Source organism: Columba livia, chromosome 2, assembly GCF_036013475.1.
Source record: "Columba livia isolate bColLiv1 breed racing homer chromosome 2, bColLiv1.pat.W.v2, whole genome shotgun sequence".
NCBI classification, from domain to species: Eukaryota; Metazoa; Chordata; class Aves; order Columbiformes; family Columbidae; genus Columba; species Columba livia.
The window spans coordinates 26,280,449-26,301,371 of NC_088603.1; the positions used below are offsets into that span (position 1 = coordinate 26,280,449).

Below are 20,923 nucleotides of genomic sequence, written 5' to 3' on the forward strand. Positions count from 1 at the left end.
TGTGGGTTTTTTGTTTGGTTGGGTTTTGTTTGTTTTTGTTTTTGTTTTGGTTTTTATGCTTTGTAAGCACAGCAACTACAATAAAGCTCAAGTCCTTCTGATAGGAAAAAAACAGGGGAAAAAAAAAAAAAGACACACAAAAACTTTTCTATTTCTGGGAAAAAATCAAAAAGCCATCTTTCTGGTATTAGGAAACTCTCAAGTGATTTTTACTATGACTAAACTGGTGTCCTTTAGTTTTCCTTAGATATTGTAGGAATTGAAAAGAAAGTCATTGAAATACCACTTGAAACAATAGCAGCAAAATGAATGCTGTCATGGAATATGATTTTCCATATTTTCCATCTCCTCTGTACATGCACACATACAAATCAAAGTTTGAACTAAACACACTTATCCAACAATGCTGCAGCACAGTGCAGTATTTATTCAGCTGCTTTTTTGGTGTAATGGCAAAGAAGTTCACTTAGATTAGATAAGTATCTTTAAAAATGTATGAACTAGAGCAAAAGTTAACATAGTGAGTGGTAGAAAGTCCTTTGCTAACTGCAGAGTTAGTCACATCAGCAGACAGCTCACTGCATGCTTTCCATTACAGGGCTATCAATAACAAGCTGCAACTGTTCTTCCCACCCTAACCACGCTACTCGTGTGCCAGAGGCCACCCCTAGATCACTCCCGCACCCTACACCTGCCACCCCCACACCACACAATGTCTGCTTCTCTGTGCCGTAGTGTTTCTGCTCCCACCAACAGTGTTGCCCCCCCCCCCCCCCAGGACCCTGGCCAGGTGGCTCTTTCCACCTGTTTGACTGGCCCAGGAACAAGCAGCTTGCTGGGCTTTGGAATGTAGCTGCCAGTGTAGATTGTGAGGGTGTAGAAATTGCATTCCAACAGCTGGGAAGAGGGGGATAATAGACAGAGGGAGGGGAAAAGGAACTGATTTTAGTAAACTGACTAAAATAAAACAAATACAAACCCCAACAGCACCACAGGAGAAGCACTGGAGAAGAAAGGTGTAAATCTTACATACTGCTGTCAGCTGCTTGCATCTGGTGAGTAGGGAGAGCAGGAAAAAAGAGTGTCTTAAAGGTGAAAAGCCAGAGGTGGAAAGGGGGAGAAGTGACTGCCTACAGAGGCCCTTGAAGTGCCAGATAACAGCAGGACTCGTGCAGGCCCATTTTAACAGCCTGCAGTTTTGTCCAATGTAATGGGTTGTGGATTCTGCCTCCACTGTTTTTGCAGGAAAGCAGATGCTGGGATCAGAGATGCTAGGTGCTGTACAAACATGGATGGAGGGACCACCCTGTTCCAAAGAACATAGTGCCCTGTTTGGGATCTAGACCTTGAAACTATATGCAACCACAGGAGAAGAATGGCCTAGTTCCTTCTTTTAACCCAACATTTCTCTTACAGACAGTGCCCCATCCTCAACACCCATCATAACTCCATGACTCCAGAGATGATCGGTGCAGGTAAGGCACAACATCCCTCTCATGCAGAGCTGCAACTCTGCTTTGCAGAAACACCTGCCAATGAAAGTTGCTTGTCCCTGCCACTGACGGCCTTGCTGCTTGCTGGAACACTTGACCTGAGAGTGGTTCCTTCCCTTCTCTACCTGTAGTCCAGTCCACTTTTGGTTTCAATGTGCAAGTATCAAGGAACATGCCCATGCAAACCACCTGCTGCTGCCTTAGCTGCTGGGCAGAGGAACACAGAGACCAGGGATGATGGTGGCAGACAAGAATCATTATGAGGGCCAAGAGGAGCAGAAGGCCATAGCAAGGGAGAAAGACCTCACTGCTGGGCCGAGACACCCAGCCGACCTTGCCACGTTTGCCTTACAGCAGTGGTGACATGGGAGAGGAGGGGAGAGACCAACACAGGAGGGTCGCTGCAGCTCCTGACTCCCGTTGCCGGCTGCTCCACGGGGCGCCAGCGCGATGCGACGGCTGGGCTTGGGGGACGTACCGGGTAGCCGGACCCTTCCTGTGCACGCAGGGCCCGTGTCAACGCTCCAGCGCCCCGGCAGCAGGGCCGGGTGGGGCTGCGGTCTTTAATCCGGTTATGGGGGATTAACGTGGCGGTTTAAAGGCCGGAGCGGCGCGAGGAAGGGGTTCCAGGCGCGCCGGAGAGGAAGCGGCCGCCGCCGAGCAGCGGGGCAGCCCAGACGGCACCTTGTAAGTGAGCCCGGGGGCGGGCCGGGTGCGGCCATCCCACCGCTCCGCGCCCGCCCGGGGGCTCCGGCCCCGGCGCCCTAGCTACCCAGAGCTAACCTTTTGTTCTCCCTCCGCGCTTTGGCAGTGTAGACGATGCCAGCCATCAACATCGAGGACTTGAGCGAGAAGGACAAACTGAAAATGGAAGTGGAGCAGCTCCGGAAAGAAGTGAAGCTGGAGAGGCAGCCGGTGAGTGACCGCGGAGAAGGGGCCCGAGGCTGCCCGGCCGCCGGGGCAGACGGCGGGGCCGGAGCGGGGAGAAGCCCGTTACTCGCTGGTCGGGCTTGTGGGGGCTCATGCGGCGCCCGGGACACGTCGGGTGGGCGGTGAGGCTGGGCGCGGCAGTCCAGAGCTGAGCGGGAGCGCCCCGTCCCGCCGCGGCGGGCCCGGCGGAGGCCGTGGGAGCGGCGCTCCGGGAGCCGCGCTCCGGGACCCGCTCTCCGGGAGAGCTCCGGCTGTTTTCGGCCGATCGCCGTCCCCGCACGTAGTTCACACCGACCCGTCCTGCCGCCCCCCTTGAGGCAGGGCCCGGGGACGGCGCTGGATGCGTGCCGCTGCTAGCACCGTGTAGAAACACGACTTTTTTAGGGGGGTGGCTGTGGAGCGAGAGTGAAAAAGAGGCGCACAGCCCCCGGGATAAGGCGCCCCGAGGGGCCGGAAGGAGCCCACTGGTTGAGGTAATTCTCGATGTACTTGGCACCCTTTGGGTTCCCCTCGCTTGAGGGTCCCTGGAGCCCGGTGCCAGCACAAAGCAGCGTCGTGTGGCGAGGGGGGGGTGCGTCCCTCTTCGAGCTCTGTTCTCCTCTATAAAACGCTTTGGGACCTGCTAGTACCAGGTGAGGGGGTGGTGTGCTGACGGGAAGCCTTGTTGCCGCACCGCTCCCCGTCCCGTACAGCACCGCGCCCGGTGGTGCTGCGGGAGGAGCTGCCTGGCCACGGCCACCCTCTGCCCGGTACAGCTCCCCGGCTCGGGTACTGTGCCGTGCCCGGGCAGAGGGCATGAGCCAAGGGGTTGCTGGGGCAGAGCCATGACCCATCCAGTCTTGTCCGATACAAACATCGTACTTTAGTAATTTACACTGGCTGTTCCTTTCCACAGGTGAAGTAGTGTAATTTTTGTATTTGTGCACAATTTCTATAGATGAAGGACATGAAGAACTGATATTGGTCCATGATAAAACTAATATTCTTCTCTTTTCTTTTTTATACTCATGCCAGCAGAAGCAAACTACATCTAAATAAACGCTACTATTTAGGACTGAAAATACATCTATACTATATGTGGGAATAAGTGGCATTACAGATTTTGATAATAATAATAATAATAATAATAATAATAATAATTTACAATTCTTGCCTAAATTTTGGGGATAAACCAAGAGCCTGATCACATTAGGGAAATTGATAGTTTAAAATCACCTATAGTAAAGCACAGACAACACCCACAAATTTACCAGTGCATTATAACAGAAGTTTAAGTCTGAGAACGAAATCTGTGTAGTAGTTGTCCCGGTCCCCTGGTATCTGTATGGGTGTTACAGGGACAGGGAAATACAGAACCCACTTTTCTGGTGTCACTAAAAGTAAAAACATTTTGCCAAAGTTTTCTTCACTCCTTCCTACACCTTTATAGCACAAAGATGAAATATCTTTTTGAATAATTTTTTCAATAAATGTTTGAATTTGTACTTAAGCAGGTTTTTTTTTTTTCTTATATGTGAAAAGGATCCTGATAGTGCTGACTGAAGCAAAACAAGCGCTGGTCCTGCATATACTTTGGAGCACAACTTTACTGCAACATAGGGTGCTTCAATTTGAAAAAGCAGGGTTTGCGAGGCACAGATGAGCAAGGCCTGTGTAACGGGATTTATAGGTCCAAATTCTTCTTTGCTATAAGGCAGAGAGAGGTAGTTAGACCATATTTTATGCACTGTTTAATTGGGAATTAACTTGGAGTTCTTTCTGATGGCTTAAAGCTTAATTTCGCACAGGCCATGCTCTTTTAGTCCGTGATGCAGTAAGTACATTCATTGGTTCTCTTAACATAATTCTACCTATGGAGTAAAATATAATTAAAAAATAAGTCAAAGGCCTTATATTAGAAATACTAGTCATCTAGTGGCCTGGCCAACAGCTGATTCCTGCTGCTGATTCTGCACTGCTATGCCTCCGCAGGGATTGTGGTTAGGAAGGGAAGAGGTGGGGACAGAGCCAGGAACGTGTCCTCAGACATGTCAGGTATCTGAGCACATAAGGGCAGTTTCTGATGACATAGGGAAGGGAAACAAGAGGTGTGCATGGACAAGGATCCTCTGGAGTTGGTGGGATTTGCTCATGCACCCTCAGGCTCCGCAGTGTTACTACATGTGCTGCATATGCTGCTGTCTCAGTGAACACAAACCAAAACCATTTATTTTTCACAGGTGGGTTCTGTGCAGGCTTACCTACATCAGTGCTAGTTTGCTATGAATGTCATGCAAAGTGTCATGCATATTATGTTCTCTCTTAACACAATAGGCTGCCCATTGTTCGAAGTAACCCCAGGTAACCTGTAAGCAAACTGTCTTTCCTAGTCAGGTCTTTACTCCCATGCAAGACATGTGGTTGTTATTATAGAACTGCAATGTGAGAGTTTGTATTACCACTGAAAAAATCATTACTGAATGTTTTGTTTGGGAAAAACATGTACAGTCATAAATACTTGAAAACTGAATTGAAAGTCACTGATCCAGAACCCACTGACTATAAGTCATGCTGATGCCGAGTAGAGTGTGACCTGCAGCTTAATAAAACTACATTGGCTAACTGAAAAAAAAAAAAAAAAAAAAAAAGGCAACTATGCAGCAACTGCTGTTCCAAGTGACATATACATTCCCAGTGATATTCACATGTTCTGTTAGTATCGAGCTGTGAAAAAGTGGATGGAAGCTGAGTCTACACATATTTAGTTCTGGCTCTGTGATCAACTCATGTATTTGATGGGAAGGTGAATAAGAGAAAGAAGGATGTGAATTCACTGGTTTGCTCTTCTGGTGTGCACGCTGAGCTTCGGGTATAACACAGCCACTTCTCTGTTCTTTCACTCGAGGTGTCCAAGTGCTCTGAAGAGATCAAGAACTACATTGAGGAGCGGTCGGGTGAGGACCCGCTGGTGAAGGGGGTTCCCGAGGACAAGAACCCCTTCAAGGAGAAGGGAGGCTGTGTCATCGCTTAGGAAAAAGAACCCAGCACCTGCCACTGGAGCAGACATTCTTGTACCTGTAGGGAGTCACTAGTGTGTCCCCACTACCGCCGGTCCTTGTTGAACGAGCACAGGAGCGGATTTCTTCTTTTTATTTTTTTTTTTTTTTTCTTACAAAAGTAAAGAAACCAACCCAAAAGCAGCTGAGACCCACATCGGTCGCTCCACAGGGACGGCTGCTTCACACTCCCCGCCGTGGCCGGGAACGGCTCCTTTCGCTTTGCGGCGCCTGCTTTTGCCTCCCGTTTGTCGGTTGCTTCATGGCTGTTCGTTGGCATTAAAGAAAACCTGCCTGTAACCTGAGACCCTGCCGTGGCTTGCTGCAGGGGAGAGGAGCTGGAGGAGGGACGGGACGGGATGGGACGGGGCGGGGGCCACCGGGAACACCCGGTCCCGTCGTTAAAGCTCGCTGGGCCAGGCCGCGGAGCGGGGCGCGGGGACAGCGGGACGGAGGGCGCGTCGGTGACATGCCGCAGCACCGAGACTTGCGGGTGGCCCTCGAGAAGGCACCGGGGTGCGGCGGTGCATCCCCGAGGTGGGACGGTGGGGGCAAGGCCACTGAATCGCCCGGAATGTGTTTAAATAAACAAACTTCCCTCTGCCAGTGTCAGAAACGAAGCCATGAGTGTCCCCTGCACGCAACTCCCTGCCGTGCGCTGCCTCGGGCCGAGCGGGCAGGCTCAGCCCCGGGGGTGTGCGGTGGCGGGCGGGCACAATGTGACACAACCCGGACCCCGGCGGCCGGAGTCCGGAGCTCCCGGCCAGCGGCTGCAAAATGCAAGGTTAAGGTCTGTTTGTGGATGCAGGAGGCGAGAAAAGGCAGAAAGGAGCCTGTTTGTCATTGCACTGTTTCTAGAAGGGGAGTAATAGGAGGTTCCCGCAAAACTGAATTGTAACTTAAGAGGCACTTCTGGTAAGGTAATGTGTAAATTGAATGCCAAATGACAATCTGCAACTAACGGTGGTGTTGGTGAACTCCCAACAGTGAGGTCAGTGTTACCTGTAGAAGGCTGTGGTATAATGAAGCACACCTGTCAAAGTTAGATAATGAGGTGGTTTGGAGGTAGAAGGCCCTGGTGTGGAGCACACTGTGGGGTATGGACCAGTGGTGAGAGAAATCCACTTTTAAGTTACGGCGTGGTGAGAGAAGTGCTAAAGTTTGGTACCTGCTTCAAGGAGTAAATGGCATTATTGTGGAAGCCACATCTGAACAAGCAAGATGTGCATTCAGAGGTAGGTGTTATGGAGTAAGAAGACTTGTCTCTCCTTTACCTATAGATGAGTTTACAAATCCTAGCTGAGGCTACAGTGCTTCATTGTAGAATTTTAAAAAGAGTATGCACTGAATTGCTAGATATTAACTAATGTATGTGAATTTGTGTGAAGTTTATGTGCTGTTCTATCTTTTATAGATACTTCTCAAAATTACTCCATGACTATTATATTTTTATGGATAAACTTAACCTTTTTCAAATTTCACCTCTTTCCCGGATACTTCCAGTATTAAAATGAGATATCCCAAACACCATTTAATTAATCAGATTTTCTATCATGAAGATGAGGTCTATTATCCTTGAGCTTTAGAAGTTGTAGTGTCATCTTCCCTGTTACAAAAAAAGAAACCTGAGCAATAAGGAAGAGAGATGCATGACCAATCTGTTCCCTAGGAAGTGAGTTTCGTTAGTCTAAATTCCTGGACATTCTGCAAAGCAGAAATAAGCTGCTAGAGAAAGAATTAGCATAAGTTGGACATGAATTAACTTTTTTCACCTGGATTAGTAGTGCAGGATTTTGTAAATAATACCATAATGTCAAATTTGTGCTAATTCTCTCTGGAGTGAGCCTTCACTCTGTGCATCTGTAGAGTCATTCGCCCAAGGAGCTTCTTCCTTGGCACACTGCTCACCATTACCCGCCTTGGCACTACAACCGCACTAGTGAAAAATCAACATCCTTCTGAAATACAGAGGACAAGGCCAGACCTTGGGAAGGTGGTAATCTGATCTGGAAGGTTTTAAAATTCTGGCTTTGTCAGGGATAGGTTAAAACACACATTGTTTTGTATCTCAGATGTTTGCAGCTGTGTATTTACTGAGGGATCAGATGAAAAGGTGAGGTGTCTGCCAGTGCAGTGTTTGCTACTGTGCTGTATGACACAATTAAATTTTTCCAAATACCTTTTTTGCCCCCTCTTGTTTTTTTTTCTCCCCATGTCCATTGAAGTGAAGCTAACAGTATGCCCTACCTTGCTGGTATTAGTGCAGATAGTTGCATCACAGGCTAAGAGGGAATGGGTTGCTGCATTTACCACATAAATCCTGTGATTAATATATTGTAGAAGAAATTACAGTAAACAACATAAACCACATTTTATCATTGCCCTGTATTTTACAAAATGCTTATGTAGCATTTATTTCAGATTTTACATGATCATACAGAAAAAAAAGTCCACCAATTTATGTCAAATCCAGTCTGATGTTGTTTACCCCAACATATTTTATGTATACCTGTTTTGTAATTTGGGGCACTCTTTCCTCTAGCTAAATACAGATGCAGCTACCAGAGAAATCGGATAAATGAGCAATGCAATTCCATGACTGAGAACTGTTATTTTTTTCTTCATTGATTTGTATTTTTTTTAATCTATTAAATTAGGGTATCTTAAAGGGTCTGTAGATTTCCAATTGTTCTGAGCAGGATGAGGAAGAGACTCTTATAATTGCAGGGGGCTCTTTTTAGCAAGGGTATTGAAATAGGCTTGTGAGTAGTTTCCTTTACGACTTTATAGGCCACCACCCTTCCTCTTGGAAATGGAAAACCTAACTTTTCCTTAGCTTGTTGAACAATGCTTGCTTGCAGTGCAGTGGTAGCCTAGAGCTTGCTGCAGTAGTGAATTTACAGTATAACTGACTTGAAGAAAAAAAGATTCAACCTACTCTGTCTGTGTGTGTATGCGTAACAGTATGCATATACATATAGGTTATATACATGTTGTCCATTTTTCTTTTCCTCTGACATTAGTAGTAAGAAGCTTTGGGAAATAGGTTTGAATAGGATTGGCATATATTTTGCTGCAACTGCATGTAGTGCATGGTGACTTGTCTATTGACATTGTTAACATCTCTGTAGGGTAAGGGGGATTTCCTCTGTGACAGTGGGACTTCACCAAAGGATACTGCTACCTTATTTGCTACTCTTGGCTTGTATGATGTAATGAGTTTCTGCTTATTAACATATGTATTTGACAAGAACTTAAGTGCTCTCATATCAGAGACAGTTAAACAATGTGACATTAGTAAGACTCACAGATTTTGCACTGAGTGCCCTTCTCTCTAAGGGAAGCAAAATTTATTCCCAGATTCTGGGGTATTTTCAATAGGCTTTGTCATTTTGTGTCTGACAGAAACATTATACAAATATTTAGGGGCTAGTTCTCTTGCTGGTGTAGATAAACACAGCAATATCCTTTATTACTGCCAAGAATTTTTGGTGGTAATTTAACAGAGAGGAAAGTTTTATAATTGATTTAATTTTTTTTTTTTTTTAATTTTTTGTTGTTTTTTTTTTTTTTTGCTATTGGAGGGGTAGCTGGACTATGCCGCTGTAATAAGAGGAACCATCCGACACATTCACTGGTACTCTAGCAAAAGTTGCTTTGTAATCAGTTTAGGAGAGTAGGAGAGGAAAAAAATGAGCTTCAGTACAGTCAAGCAAGGTCTGTATAAGACTTTTTCTGATAATAATAAAAATGTCACCACCTAATGTACAAATGCTTCATTGTGTAGCAAAAATGCAGTAAAGGCAAATTTACGAGCAGTGATCTTTTTTGTTACTCGGTGCATGTATCTGAGATTGCAGTTGCTGTGTCCAAACATTGGATTTTTTTTCCTATCCCATATTCATGTTAGAAAAAAGTTGCCACTGCATCTAGTTTGATTTCACTCAATGAGCATCTTCTAGTAGGAGAAATGGGCCTAAAGGATATTTTTGTGGTTCAGGTCTAGCTGTCAGATTGCTTTATCATTGTTACACCAGATGGGGTTAGGCAATACAATTATGTGTTTCTGATAAGTAAAATCGTATCTTAATAAGCAGTTTATGACTGAGCAAATGTCTGGGGTTTATATAGGTTTTGCCGTGACTCTTCAGAAAATCTAATTTTACTTAAATCTTTTTAGGTCATGTTTGCTTGGAAATGTGCAATTAAATCTCCCCCTGCTGCCCGTGCACCCATGCTAATGGATGTGACATGTCCCAGACAGGTGTTGGGGTGCTCTGAAAGCCAGTTCGTGTTTCTGCTCATCTTACTCAGGATTTTGAGTTTCTAGGAGATTTTTTTTCCCCGTTTGGGCTCAGAGGGAGTGTGAAATCCTCCACCCAGCCAGCTCTTCAAGATGAAATTTGATGGATGAACACTGATAGATTACATGAGGAAACCTCCAGGATACTTGGTGTGCTGCTTAAAATTATTCAGGCTGGTGCATCTAGACAGTAATGGTTATATTTTCAGTGTGCCTTAAGAGCCAAAGATCCTTGGTCACGCAGCACCACCTGACTTGTACGTTCCCTCAGATTTCAATGAGTAGTTTTTAACTTCTCATTAAAAAATAGAGCATTAGTTTCTCTACAGGAATAAGTCTTGGCAAACTTAATAATTTTAAATATTTCCAGAAATTACATTATATCTGTAATCTGCTGTTTTATATATGGCAGCCTTCAAAATACGCCATCTAAACTTGAGGTTGGGTGAACTGGTATGGGTGGCACACTGCCTTCTGGGAAGAGCCAGAAGTGTCTGAGACAATCAGGTGCAGAGGTCCTGAGGAGAAGGGGGTAGTGGGGTAGTCACGTTATCAGACCTGAAGCTATTCTGTGGTGGTGGATGTTCTGGTCCCTGCCCATGCTGGGGCATTTGGGGACTGTGTGCTCTGTGAAAGCTGAAGGACTGAAAGGCTGAAGTATGGAGCATGCTCTGATGTGTCCTTGGCCATGCCTGCTAGTTTCTGGTCTCCAGTATTGCTGCAGAACTAGCGGGATTTTATCTGTCATCAGGAGCCCTCTTTCTCTCTTGTTGGCATTCCCCAAACCTGCTGTGGACAGGAGGTTAAGTTTGGAGAAGCACTGCGGTGTTCAAGAGCAGAGCTACTTTTCAGGCAGATTTGGGAGGCTTTCTTGGGAGTGGGTCCTCTCAGATTAGTTGTTTCTAGTATTGTTGTTCAAGTGTGTGGTGGGATGAGCACAACGGTGTATGTTACAATTGCATTTCCAGAGGCAGAAAAGGAAATTAAAAACTCCTCTCTTGTTCTTGAGAAGAAATCAACTTTACTTCCCTAACAAAACCTTTCACAGGGGAATCTGATAAAGTCCTGGAGGAAAAAAGCCCACCTTATTTGGAAAGAAATGTGAAACATTTTATTTCAGCCCAGCTTTTTCCCAGCCACACACACATGCACACACAAGGTAAATGGAAATAGAAGGAACCAACTAGAACATGCTGAATAAAAATGTTTCATGTGGCACTGGAGCAATACAGCAAGTAGATCCTTTGTAAGCTTCTTGTGGTTTAGATAACAGTCCACATCTTTAGCTGATGATTCAGTATTATTAACTAGCAGACCTTCAGTCAAGTCAGTTGTTTTAATACATGAGGATACACCAAACTTATTACATACTTGGCTGATAGGTGAGGACCATAGTTTCAGTGCCAGCACATATGTAAAACGACATAAGCCGTGGGTATGTGGTGGGTCTCCATCTACAGTTTGGTGTGTGCAGAGCCATTCTTTGAAGAGCTCTAGAGAATATTTTTCTACTTTTAGTGACACAAGAGAAAGAAATGGTGGGGCAACAGTAGAGTTAGGATCAGTTCCTAGGGCTATTTTCTGTTTTATCTAAAGGATTCAGTCATTATAGGACCTCTTGGATGCAGTCTATAAACCATGTTTAATGTCCAGGACTACTTCTCTGGATACAGGACAGGCACAGATATGCCTGTCTGAACATGACCCACTGATGCACTGAGAGGTCCTAGAAGTACAACAGGAGACCCTGTTTGCCACTTTTGGTTCTGGTTGGTGAAAAAGCATCATGAACATTTGGAAGCTCTGCTAATGGGGATCTCTTCACGAAGGAAATCCATCAGTCGGGGTGAATGGTATAGCCCAAGCAGTACTGGATACAACATTGCTTAACACAGCTAGTCTCGTCAACTGTTACCCAATTTTCAGTTTGCAATTCTGCGTAGTTAAGTGCTGAGCCTTTTGATGGGGAGCAGTGTGTGGGTGGCAAAGACGGATAAACTCCAGAGGCACATGCCTTTGAAGTTGGATCACGTATAATTCCACAATGTTCTAGAGCCTTGCAGTGGCCTGGGATGGCATGGGCTACAGTGAGAACTTGTTTTATTCCTGCAAGGATGTCACCCAGAGTCAAAAGCAGGATCCAAACCCCAGTGTTCCAGCCTCTGGTGAGCATTACACTATACCTCAGCTCAGCATCTCTGTGTTGGACAGTATGAGTTGCAGGGACAAAATGAAAAATTCCTCACTTGCTGACTTCTGCATTGCTTTTGCAAATGGACACAAGTAGCCAGAGCTCCCAGTCTTCTTAAAGGCTTCTCTGAGATCAGCACCTAGATTGACATGGCACACTTTTGTAGGACTGCCCTCGTTTGAATGCATCTGCCCTGAGACTCCAGGAGTAGCCATGCCCTTGGTACTCACTTATTCTCACTAATTCTGGGTTCACTGTGTGCCAGGCCAGAAAAAAATGTCTTTGTCTATTATGTTTCAAAAGTGTGTGATTTCTGCTTTTTCTGGTTCCTTCTGGAATGAGACCTCCAGTTGACTGGTCAGGTTGACTGAGACAGTCCCATGTGTCATAATTTGTGTGTGGGAGAAGGTTAGTGATAAGATTAAAACTATGAAATCACGTGATCTGGGAGCTGATGCTGTGGGCAGCTTCACAGGGCACATGGAAAGGCTCTTTGGTACCAAATACAAAGAATCATGCTTCATGTGAACTGTGGTTGCTGTGGATGAGTTTGAACCCAGGCAATCAATGTCCAGCTGCAAGTGGAAAAGGGGATTCCTTTGATTTATTTTTTCCCTTACAATCATACCATGTGCACATGTGACTCTTATCCAAGAAGAACACAAGGGCAAACATGGATTAGAACCCATAGTGTTGAGTATTGAGTGAGAAATGCTCTTTCAGCAGCATATAGCTTTGCCTGTTACGGTGTGGTTGAATGGAAGATGCACTAGATACTGCCAACAGAGAAGTAGCTTAAGTAAAATACAATCTGCATGTACTCAAAGGAAAGAAGGTAAGAAATTCCATGGAACTAAACACAAAACTGATTGCCTGATCCTGGAAGCCTTTACGAATATGTTCCTATCCTCTGCTGGAGAACAGATTTTATTATGGTAGCTAAAGTTCTTGTAGTCTGGAGGCGGAAGCAATTTTGGGTTCTTCTCAGGTCTATGCAGGAGAGATGTGACTACGTAGCTGTCCTGGGAAGAAGGACACAGGGAGGAAGGAAGGGTTGGCTAGGATCGTGCGGGTCCCTCCCTGGCTGGAGCTGGTCTTCCAGCATCTCGTGCTTCAGGATAATGTTCAGCTGGGCTCAGCTCCTAGGCGCTGGACTGGACCTTTTATTTTCTTATTATGGTAGTGATATGTCCCCTCTGCTCCAGCAGTGAGGCTCCCAGATGTGCCAGCAGGCACAGAGTAGAGGAGCAGCACATGCTTCTTCACTGCCTGGCAGACTTGTAGATTTTTGAGTTTTAGGTAAGCATTGGTAAAAACTTTGTGTTTTATTCAGGGTTTGTTTGTTCATTTGTTTTTTGTCTCCTAAAGTAAAAACTGTAGCCAGATATACAGGACCAAAAGATTTGCAGTATTCAAATTTCTGAACCAGCAATCAGCTTTTCTTTATATATTATGTATGTTGTGAGGAACTGTGTCACAGTGAAAGGGAAGAAACGCAATGATTTAAACAGAAGCGTGTCCAGATACTGCTAAATTAAGAGACCAGGCAAAATCACAGTATACTCCTGAAGTGCATACTTAATTTTTTTTCCTGAAATTCAGGTTTTGTAAAAAGAGATGAGGACAGGTATGTTTTATTATGTAAAGAGATACTGCCAACTATTATGTTATAGGATTTTTCTCTCCTCTAACTTCTTTTTTTCCCCTTTGAAAAAGGGAACATTTCCTTTAGTAACGATTTGTTCCTGTATTTGCTGATCACTGCAATCTTTGGTACCCAGCACTGTAGCAGATTGCACAATTCCTTTGTTGCCTGTGACACAGCTTAACTGAAGGTAAGAAAAGGAATTGTGGTGCTATAATTAATCAATTTTAAATACATCTTCCCATTTCAGCCATATATTGTCCAGCACTTGGGATATTTTTCTGTTTTTTCTCATAGATGAGCATATTGAATATTGGTTTTAAATCTGCTGGGAGCTTCTCTGGAATCTTAGCTCTGGCCACAGCTATGTGCAATGGCAGTGGAGAAACCCAGATGTGAGCTTGTCCTGCTCACTCTCACTTGGCAGCAGTGAACAGAGAAGTATTATAGAAGCATCCTGAATATGGCCAAGGCACTAGCCGTGATGCATTATCTGTACCTTTAAACCAGCTTCATAGTGCTAAGATGGAATGACTTTTTCTTTTTTTTTTTCTTTAATTCTTAGTGTCTCAAGCTTACATACCATCCATTGGGAGAGGGAAAAGGGGAAAGCTAAACAATCTGAAATCTGTCTGTATTTACATCTAAATGCATACACACGCACAGAGAAGATTCGGGAGGGGTTATATGTAATAAACCCGATGTGGTTGATGAGTTTCTTTCTTCATTCAGTCAGGTGCTTAGTACATTTGTAAGCAAAATAAAAGATCAGCAGTGCAGTCCATAGAAACAGAGTGGAGTGAGCATAAGTGCCTGCCATGGAGCCCATGCTCAGCCAGGTACTTTGGTGTGGTCATAATCTCAACTCTTTGTAATCCCACCAAGTCAAGGGGACTGGCAAGGTATTTAAATACAGTAGGTGGAACCATATTGTTGTATTTGACCTGGCTTTCTTTTTTCTTCTCAATGACATCTTCTGGAAAACTTGACGTGTTCTGTTCATCCAGATATTTTTTTCATTGGGCTGGTTGTGTCTTGTCCTGTGGGTGCCATGCAAAGCGGTTGGGTTCTGCACATGAAATGTGAGAAAAGTCAGGGAGACCAAAATGAACTGAAGGGCAAAGACAGCAGAGTATGGTCTTTTGGGTCGCACCAGATCTGGACCTTTTCAAGGACTGGGCATTCACAGGCATCCTGGCTGGTGTATGAGTGTCTAGCATGTTCTTCAAAGTTTGTGAATGAAGGTCAAAGTTTTGAGAGCAACTTTCCTACCTTCTCTGTTTGAGTAATCCCGCAACCACTCATTTCTTGCACAGGAGTGTTTGTTTAGTGTTCACAAAGATGCTGATAAGAAAAGCTCATCACACTGTTTAATTCCATTTATTTACCCAGGGCTTCTATGCAATTGCTTTTTACTCCATGAATTTCAGTCTTTGCATCTCTTCTCTATGGAATGTGTTTAGGATGATATCAGTGAGTTTGTTTATACAGGCTAAATCAATCACATTTCAGATTAGACCTGCTAGTCCTCAATTATAATGGGGAAAAACGTAATAAATGGAGAGTAAACCAGTGATACAACTTGAGGGGCACTTTTTTGCTTAAAATGAAGTAAAGGCTTTTAAAAAATACATGGATATGTGTGGTAATTCCTCATTCTTTTTAGGTTTTCACAGGGAGGAAACAAGATTGAAAATTCTAAGTAGAGTAAAAAAGTTTTGAAAAAAATATTTCTAGTAGTAGTCACAGAAAAATATGGAAAGAAATCAAAGCTCTTTTATTTCAAACTTTGTGTGAAAGTTTAAACAATGCTGTCCAGATGCATCACTACTAGCTGTTAAGTTAGATGGATACTTATTTTTTTTTTCTCCTGTGAAAACACTGAGACTTTACAAGGAACTGCTGTCTAGATTACAATTTTAGGATTTGTTGCTTTGAGATTTGTGAAATGATTCTTGCTGCTTTAAAAAGCCTAAGTCAAAACTAGTTCATTTTTTGTTCTTTATTTTAATTATCTGGATATTGTGCTTTTAGGACTTTTTTTTTTTTTTTTTTTTCCAAGTGTTTTTTGCAGGGTTATGAAATGGATATCTATGCTTAAATCAAACTTTTGAGTTCAACCCTATATCATTGTGGAGAATGTTTTCTTGGCTTTTTCCCAGCAGCAGTCTGACAGCTCAGAGTACAGAAGTTTCCATATCATTGATGCCCAGTCCCAAATCCTGTACTCGAATAGGGCAAATTCATCAGTGATAACTGTTGTAGACAGTAATTCACCTAGGTGTTGTGTCACATGTCAAACATTATTACAGAGTAAGAGGCGCGGACTGTATCCAAAAGTAAAATCTTCTACATTGTGGGCAAGAAGAAGGTTTGCCTTCCTCATGGAAAGGGGAGACATGTTTTGGCAGTGTCTAGGACATTCGCTACCTTGACAGGACCCCTTGTATAGTGGTGAGTCATTTTTTATATAGATCTTCTAGGCGAGTCCTGATCAAGAGGAGTGTGTGTGTTTCTATTAGAGGAGTGAGGGCTATCCCCCTTGTTTCAGTTAGTACTATTGAAAAAAAAATAAATTCCCAGAAATAGGTCCTTCAAAGCTTCCTTAAAATGTTCACCCTGTGGTGGTGATGCATCCTGAAAGAGGAAGCAGTAGGTTGCAGCTTGCCTCTCTAGAACACTTCAGACCTCGAGCAAGCTGGTAATACTGGATTTTGGTTGCTAGAAGAAAGTGTACTAAACAGTTTGTGTGAGTAGGCAAGGTTAGCACTGCAGGGAAGGTTTTCTGCCTGCTGTGTGGTTAAATCGTCTGTGCAATTGAGTTATTTTTAACCTGTTGTTGTCTTCCAAAGCACATACTGCCTCTGTTTCTGCACATGATGTTGCTGGAGACTGAATGATTGCCTCTTCCATTGGGTTACTGACTACTGCAGGTCTGGGCTCATCACCAGCAAGTTGGGTGATCTGGGCACTTGGGCAACTCCTGGCTTCTGCCACAGTCAGGACCTCCTAGCACATGTCATGGTGACTGGAAGCACAGGAGCAGCTGCCAGCACTGAAGGGCCCTCACGAGTACAGGAGGGACAGCAGGACCCTGCTTTGCCCACCATATGCTGGTAGATGTCTTCAGCGGTGAGGTGCCATGGTAGAAGTGTTAGTCTCTCCACAGCCTCTCTAGCAGCTATGAGGAGCTGACCTCTTCTTCTCACATGACTGGACCACCCCAGTTCTGTCCTGAATGTATTTCCACCTGTCAGTCTTCTTCCCTGCACCCTTTCCCTACCTTTCTGAAGAGTATTACTGGGAAAGAGCTGGCCACCAGACTTTGTTTAGGGTTTTGGAGAAGTTGTGAGGGAGTTGAGGAGGGCCATGGCCTCCAAGCCAAAGAGTGAGAAGACAAAGGGAATGTACTCTGGGAATATACATTTTGGTGTGCTTGAGATGTGTGCCTTGGGGGGGACCCAAGCAGAAACCAATGTGTGGGAAATAAACAGCTGTTGTTTGGATGTATGAAGCTCCCCAGAGGAGCAGCTGAGAAGACCTGTGCAGGCTGTGGCACAGCAGCTGACGAGGAGCTTGCTGGTGGGGTCCTAGCTGCCTTGCACCCATGGGTTGAGTTTTGGTGGCCAGGATAGGTAGCACCCATGGGTTGGGCCACCTCAGCTCTGCCTTGTGTCTTGCTGAAGCACTGCCTCATCCTCAGCACTGGCATCTCTATGATGCCAAGTTTTCTTGCAGTGCAGTCGTTGCTGCTGATGATTGTGAATAAAGCTACAAGGGGAAAAAATGTTTTGCAGGTTGTTGATTATTTTCTTTAGTTATTGCTGATGCCGAAGGCAAAGGGCTTTCTCATCTGTTATCATCTTCCTTTCAAGTCAGTGTTATGCTAATGACTGGATACAACCACTGAAGAGCCATCATTAGTGGCTTTTTGTTTATTTATTTGCTTTTTTGTTACATTAAAGATCCCATTAATTGTGCCATATTTCATTATTAAATTAATAAAGCTAAGTTCAATTACTGTAATTTTATTTGAAGGAAAAAATACTCATAACATAATATAGTACAGCTATGTGGCATTGCTAAATCGATTCAATCTTCTTAATACAAAATACCTTTTTTCTCAGACATTTTCTCTTGCCTTTCTAATAAGTAAATCTAATATCAGTTTAGGCATAACTCACAGGAAGCTTTCATAAAAATTTCTGTCATTTTGTAAGAGTTCTGTTTGTTTTCTCTTCAGAATTCATCATCTTGCTAATTGTGTGCTGAAATATACTACCAATGTACAGTATTATAAGGGATAGATATAAGAGGTATTGTGTGTAGAAGTGGTATAGCCTTTAATTTCTGATTTGAATTACTTGATAGAAGGTAAATTTGCTCGAGAATAATGGAAAGAAACCTTTAATTGCTTTAAAGGACATCTGTACACACTCTCAGTACCCAAATTAATTCAATTACAGTTTCTACTGTTGTAGAAATAGTGTGTTTATTTTAAAATAAACTGAAAATTTAATGGCAATTACTAATGTTTCTGGGTAGATGCTGGTACAATATCAACACAAAATACTGAGCATCATGTGAAGAAAAATCCCCAAATGTGTTGTTTTGTTTCTTTTTTCATTTAAATACTGTACTGACTTCCAGTGAAAAATAATAAAAATGTGCAACTGTCTGGCAATGGTTTGGGGAGATACTTTCCTTGCTCTGTTTTAGAGAGAAATTAGAATAAACTATAACAAAAATAATAATCTGAATTTCTGTCTCTATCCCCTCTCCAACCCTGGCACTGCATTTCCCTGTTGCTGGGCAGGAAGCTACAGATGCTGTTTTCACAAAACTTTGTCAAGACTATTTTAAAAGAAAACACTTTTATTTTTGTTGCCATCACTGAACACAATGTGAGTTTGTTGGCTTGATTAGTTTCCGACTGGGCAAGCATCCACAGTATTTTTTGAAATAATTCCCAGCTGATATCAGCCCTGGAGCCATTCTTTCAGAGGCTCCCTGAAGTCCAGCCCAAGCTCTCACTGGGATGCAGGTTGAGCCAGGGCTGCCTCTGGCACTGAGTCCTTTAGGTTTGCATCTTCATGGTTTGGATGAAGCAGCTTGAGAAAAGCACCAGTCTCATATGTGAGACTTACTGTGCCCTCACCATCAGGAAAATAACAGTTTCTGTTGTGGTTTACTGGTGTTTGATCAGCAGGTGGGAAAGATATGACTCCTAAATAGTCTTCACATCCCAAATGCCATTGAGTTTTGGCCAGCTAGGTAAGGTAAAAGGTCTCCTTTGTGGCTGGGAATGTCTGTCAGATAGTGTCTGTAGTATGCCGTATTAGAATATTTCTACTGAGAGTAGTTTTAGGTCTTGTTGCAGTCAATGTCCTAGTGATGCAAGTCTAAATGTTATCATCCATGGTTTCCACATTTCTTACGAGAAAGCACATAAAAATAAGCAGTGCATCTACTCACCTACTTCCAAAAGGTCACATCTGTATATTTGTGAAACACTGCATGTATACCTTGTGATTTATGTTAAGGTGCCTGCATAATTTGTGCCTGCAGCTCTTAGTGTTTGCTTCTTAAAGCTGTGTGCACTCAAAAAAAAAATTAATTCAAAGTTAATTAGTCACAATTTAAATTAATTCAACTGGGTGCACAGATGTGAGGAACTGGCCAAAGCCAAGGGAAGGGACAAATTAAATAGTTAGCTATGCAGCATTATTTGACCTGCATCTATATAAACCTGTCTTTAGCAATGTTTTAAGTACGTATTCTGTAATAGCTTGTGTTCATTCAGTCATTGTTAGCTTAGCCCTTTGAAATTCTCTCTCTCTGTTTTAGTTTGCTGTTATATGAAGGGATGATAATATCCAATAATCAGTACTGAAATACCAGCCACTTGATCAGCACTGCAGTTCTCCAGCAATATGGCTTATGTGTCTGATGGTACAAAGGGAGGCGTTTTCCCCAAATCCCCTCTCCCATTAAAGCCATCTGCCCTCTGATCGCCCCACAGCTTATTCCTCTGACTCTGTGCAAATTATCTGAGAGTGTGTTTTCTGAAGATTTATTTTGAGGAATGATACTTTTAAAAGAATGAGATTGCATGTCTAAAAATAAGTTAGTTTGTTTAGAGTATTTATTTATAATTGTAAATAACACGTGTGATTTTTGCAAACAATTTGCATCTAAAGCATAAAAGCTTTTAACAGAACCTATTTAATTTCTTTGCAAAAATACATTTTAAAGTAGATGGCCAAGTGGCTAAGAAACAACTGTGCATCTCTGTATCTAGACTGTGATATTCTTTTTTTTTTTTTTCCCTTGATCTCAGAGGCATGCACTGTTTGCTTTGTTTTTCTTTTTTATTGTGTCGTGCAAGATAGATCTTGTTTTTCTTAACATAGCAAACCACACAGACATTATTAAACTTTGGCTCATTAAACAATTGGAGTTTTACTGGAAGACACAGGAGCAAGTACATTATAATCTGCAGAAATAATGTAAAATAACTTCTCTCATGTCTTAGTAATTTTTCTGGTTCTGTTTAACTTCAAAGATATCTTTGTGTGTATGCTGTGAAACACTTGGCCTGGTACAAGCCGTGACAAGCACAAAACTGTGTTAGTACATTCACTTCATACTTTTGCTAAGATTCATCAAAACACTGGGATAACTTTCTGTACGTACTTCATAATGTCTTTCAGGCATTTCCCTGAAGGTTATTAGATGACCATTACCAGATGTAATTACAATCAATCAAAAAGGTGTTTCACCACCAGTAACTCAACATTAAGGGTCAGTGTCCTAGAATCTGAGCCTCTAGGTCATGGCACTGTAGATGTTAAACATGGGCTATCCTAGAGTGTATCCTGGTGAGTATTTTGTTACTGTAGATCATGAGACCTATGTTATTCAGTATTAAGAGAGGGAAAGAGATGATAATTACCAAATGAGTCAAACATTCAGTATATACATTTCTTAGAATCTGGTAAAAGAAGTGAAAAAGTGATTTTTCTGTCACCAACAGTGAAGTATCCTTATTTCTGTGGCTGACTGGGAAGCAGAAAGCAGCTATATGTGGGCTGAAATTCTCCAGAGAATGTGCAATAAATAGATAGCTTGGAGGAAGGCTCCTGAGGGTCTCACGAGCACAGCAGTTTGGGAGGGAGAGGAGTCTATTTCCAGCTCAAGAAACAGCTAGCACCACAGGACTTGTTTATTTGGTGTGGAGAAAGGACTAAGGGGAGTGAGTTCTTAAAATAACAAATTCTCGCTTTGTAAAGCAGTGTACCAGGAAAACTGTGGTCATGGATTGGA

At 43.3% G+C, this 20,923-nt stretch overlaps 1 protein-coding gene and 1 pseudogene across 4 annotated transcripts; both read left to right on the forward strand.

The window, feature by feature from the left end:
• The first annotated feature begins 923 nt into the window (after window positions 1–923).
• LOC102090580 (guanine nucleotide-binding protein G(I)/G(S)/G(O) subunit gamma-11) lies at window positions 924–5,763 on the forward strand. Of its 4 annotated transcripts, XM_065051086.1 has the most exons (4): window positions 924–1,055; window positions 1,417–1,475; window positions 2,305–2,408; window positions 5,308–5,763. In XM_065051086.1, the coding sequence occupies exons 3-4, from the start codon at window positions 2,313–2,315 to the stop codon at window positions 5,431–5,433; spliced, it is 222 nt and encodes a 73-aa protein (XP_064907158.1). In that variant the 5' UTR covers window positions 924–1,055; window positions 1,417–1,475; window positions 2,305–2,312; the 3' UTR covers window positions 5,434–5,763. The 4 variants fall into 4 exon arrangements, with proteins under 4 accessions (XP_064907158.1, XP_064907157.1, XP_064907156.1 ...); XM_065051085.1 differs by lacking the exons at window positions 924–1,055; window positions 1,417–1,475 and adding an exon at window positions 1,939–2,180 and having other exon boundaries at window positions 2,310–2,408; XM_065051084.1 differs by lacking the exons at window positions 924–1,055; window positions 1,417–1,475 and adding an exon at window positions 1,945–2,180.
• Window positions 5,764–5,927: 164 nt separating this feature from the next.
• Window positions 5,928–20,923, forward strand: part of LOC102097821 (probable acyl-CoA dehydrogenase 6) — an 87,474-nt pseudogene continuing 72,478 nt past the window's right edge.

Excerpts from the sequence above, each read along its gene's own strand:
- LOC102090580 (XM_065051086.1), top strand. The coding sequence starts at position 2,313 with ATGCCAGCCATCAACATCGAGGACTTGAGCGAGAAGGACAAACTGAAA. Across the intron at positions 2,409-5,307 it reads TGAAGCTGGAGAGGCAGCCG|GTGTCCAAGTGCTCTGAAGA; the intron begins GTGAGTGACCGC and ends CTTTCACTCGAG.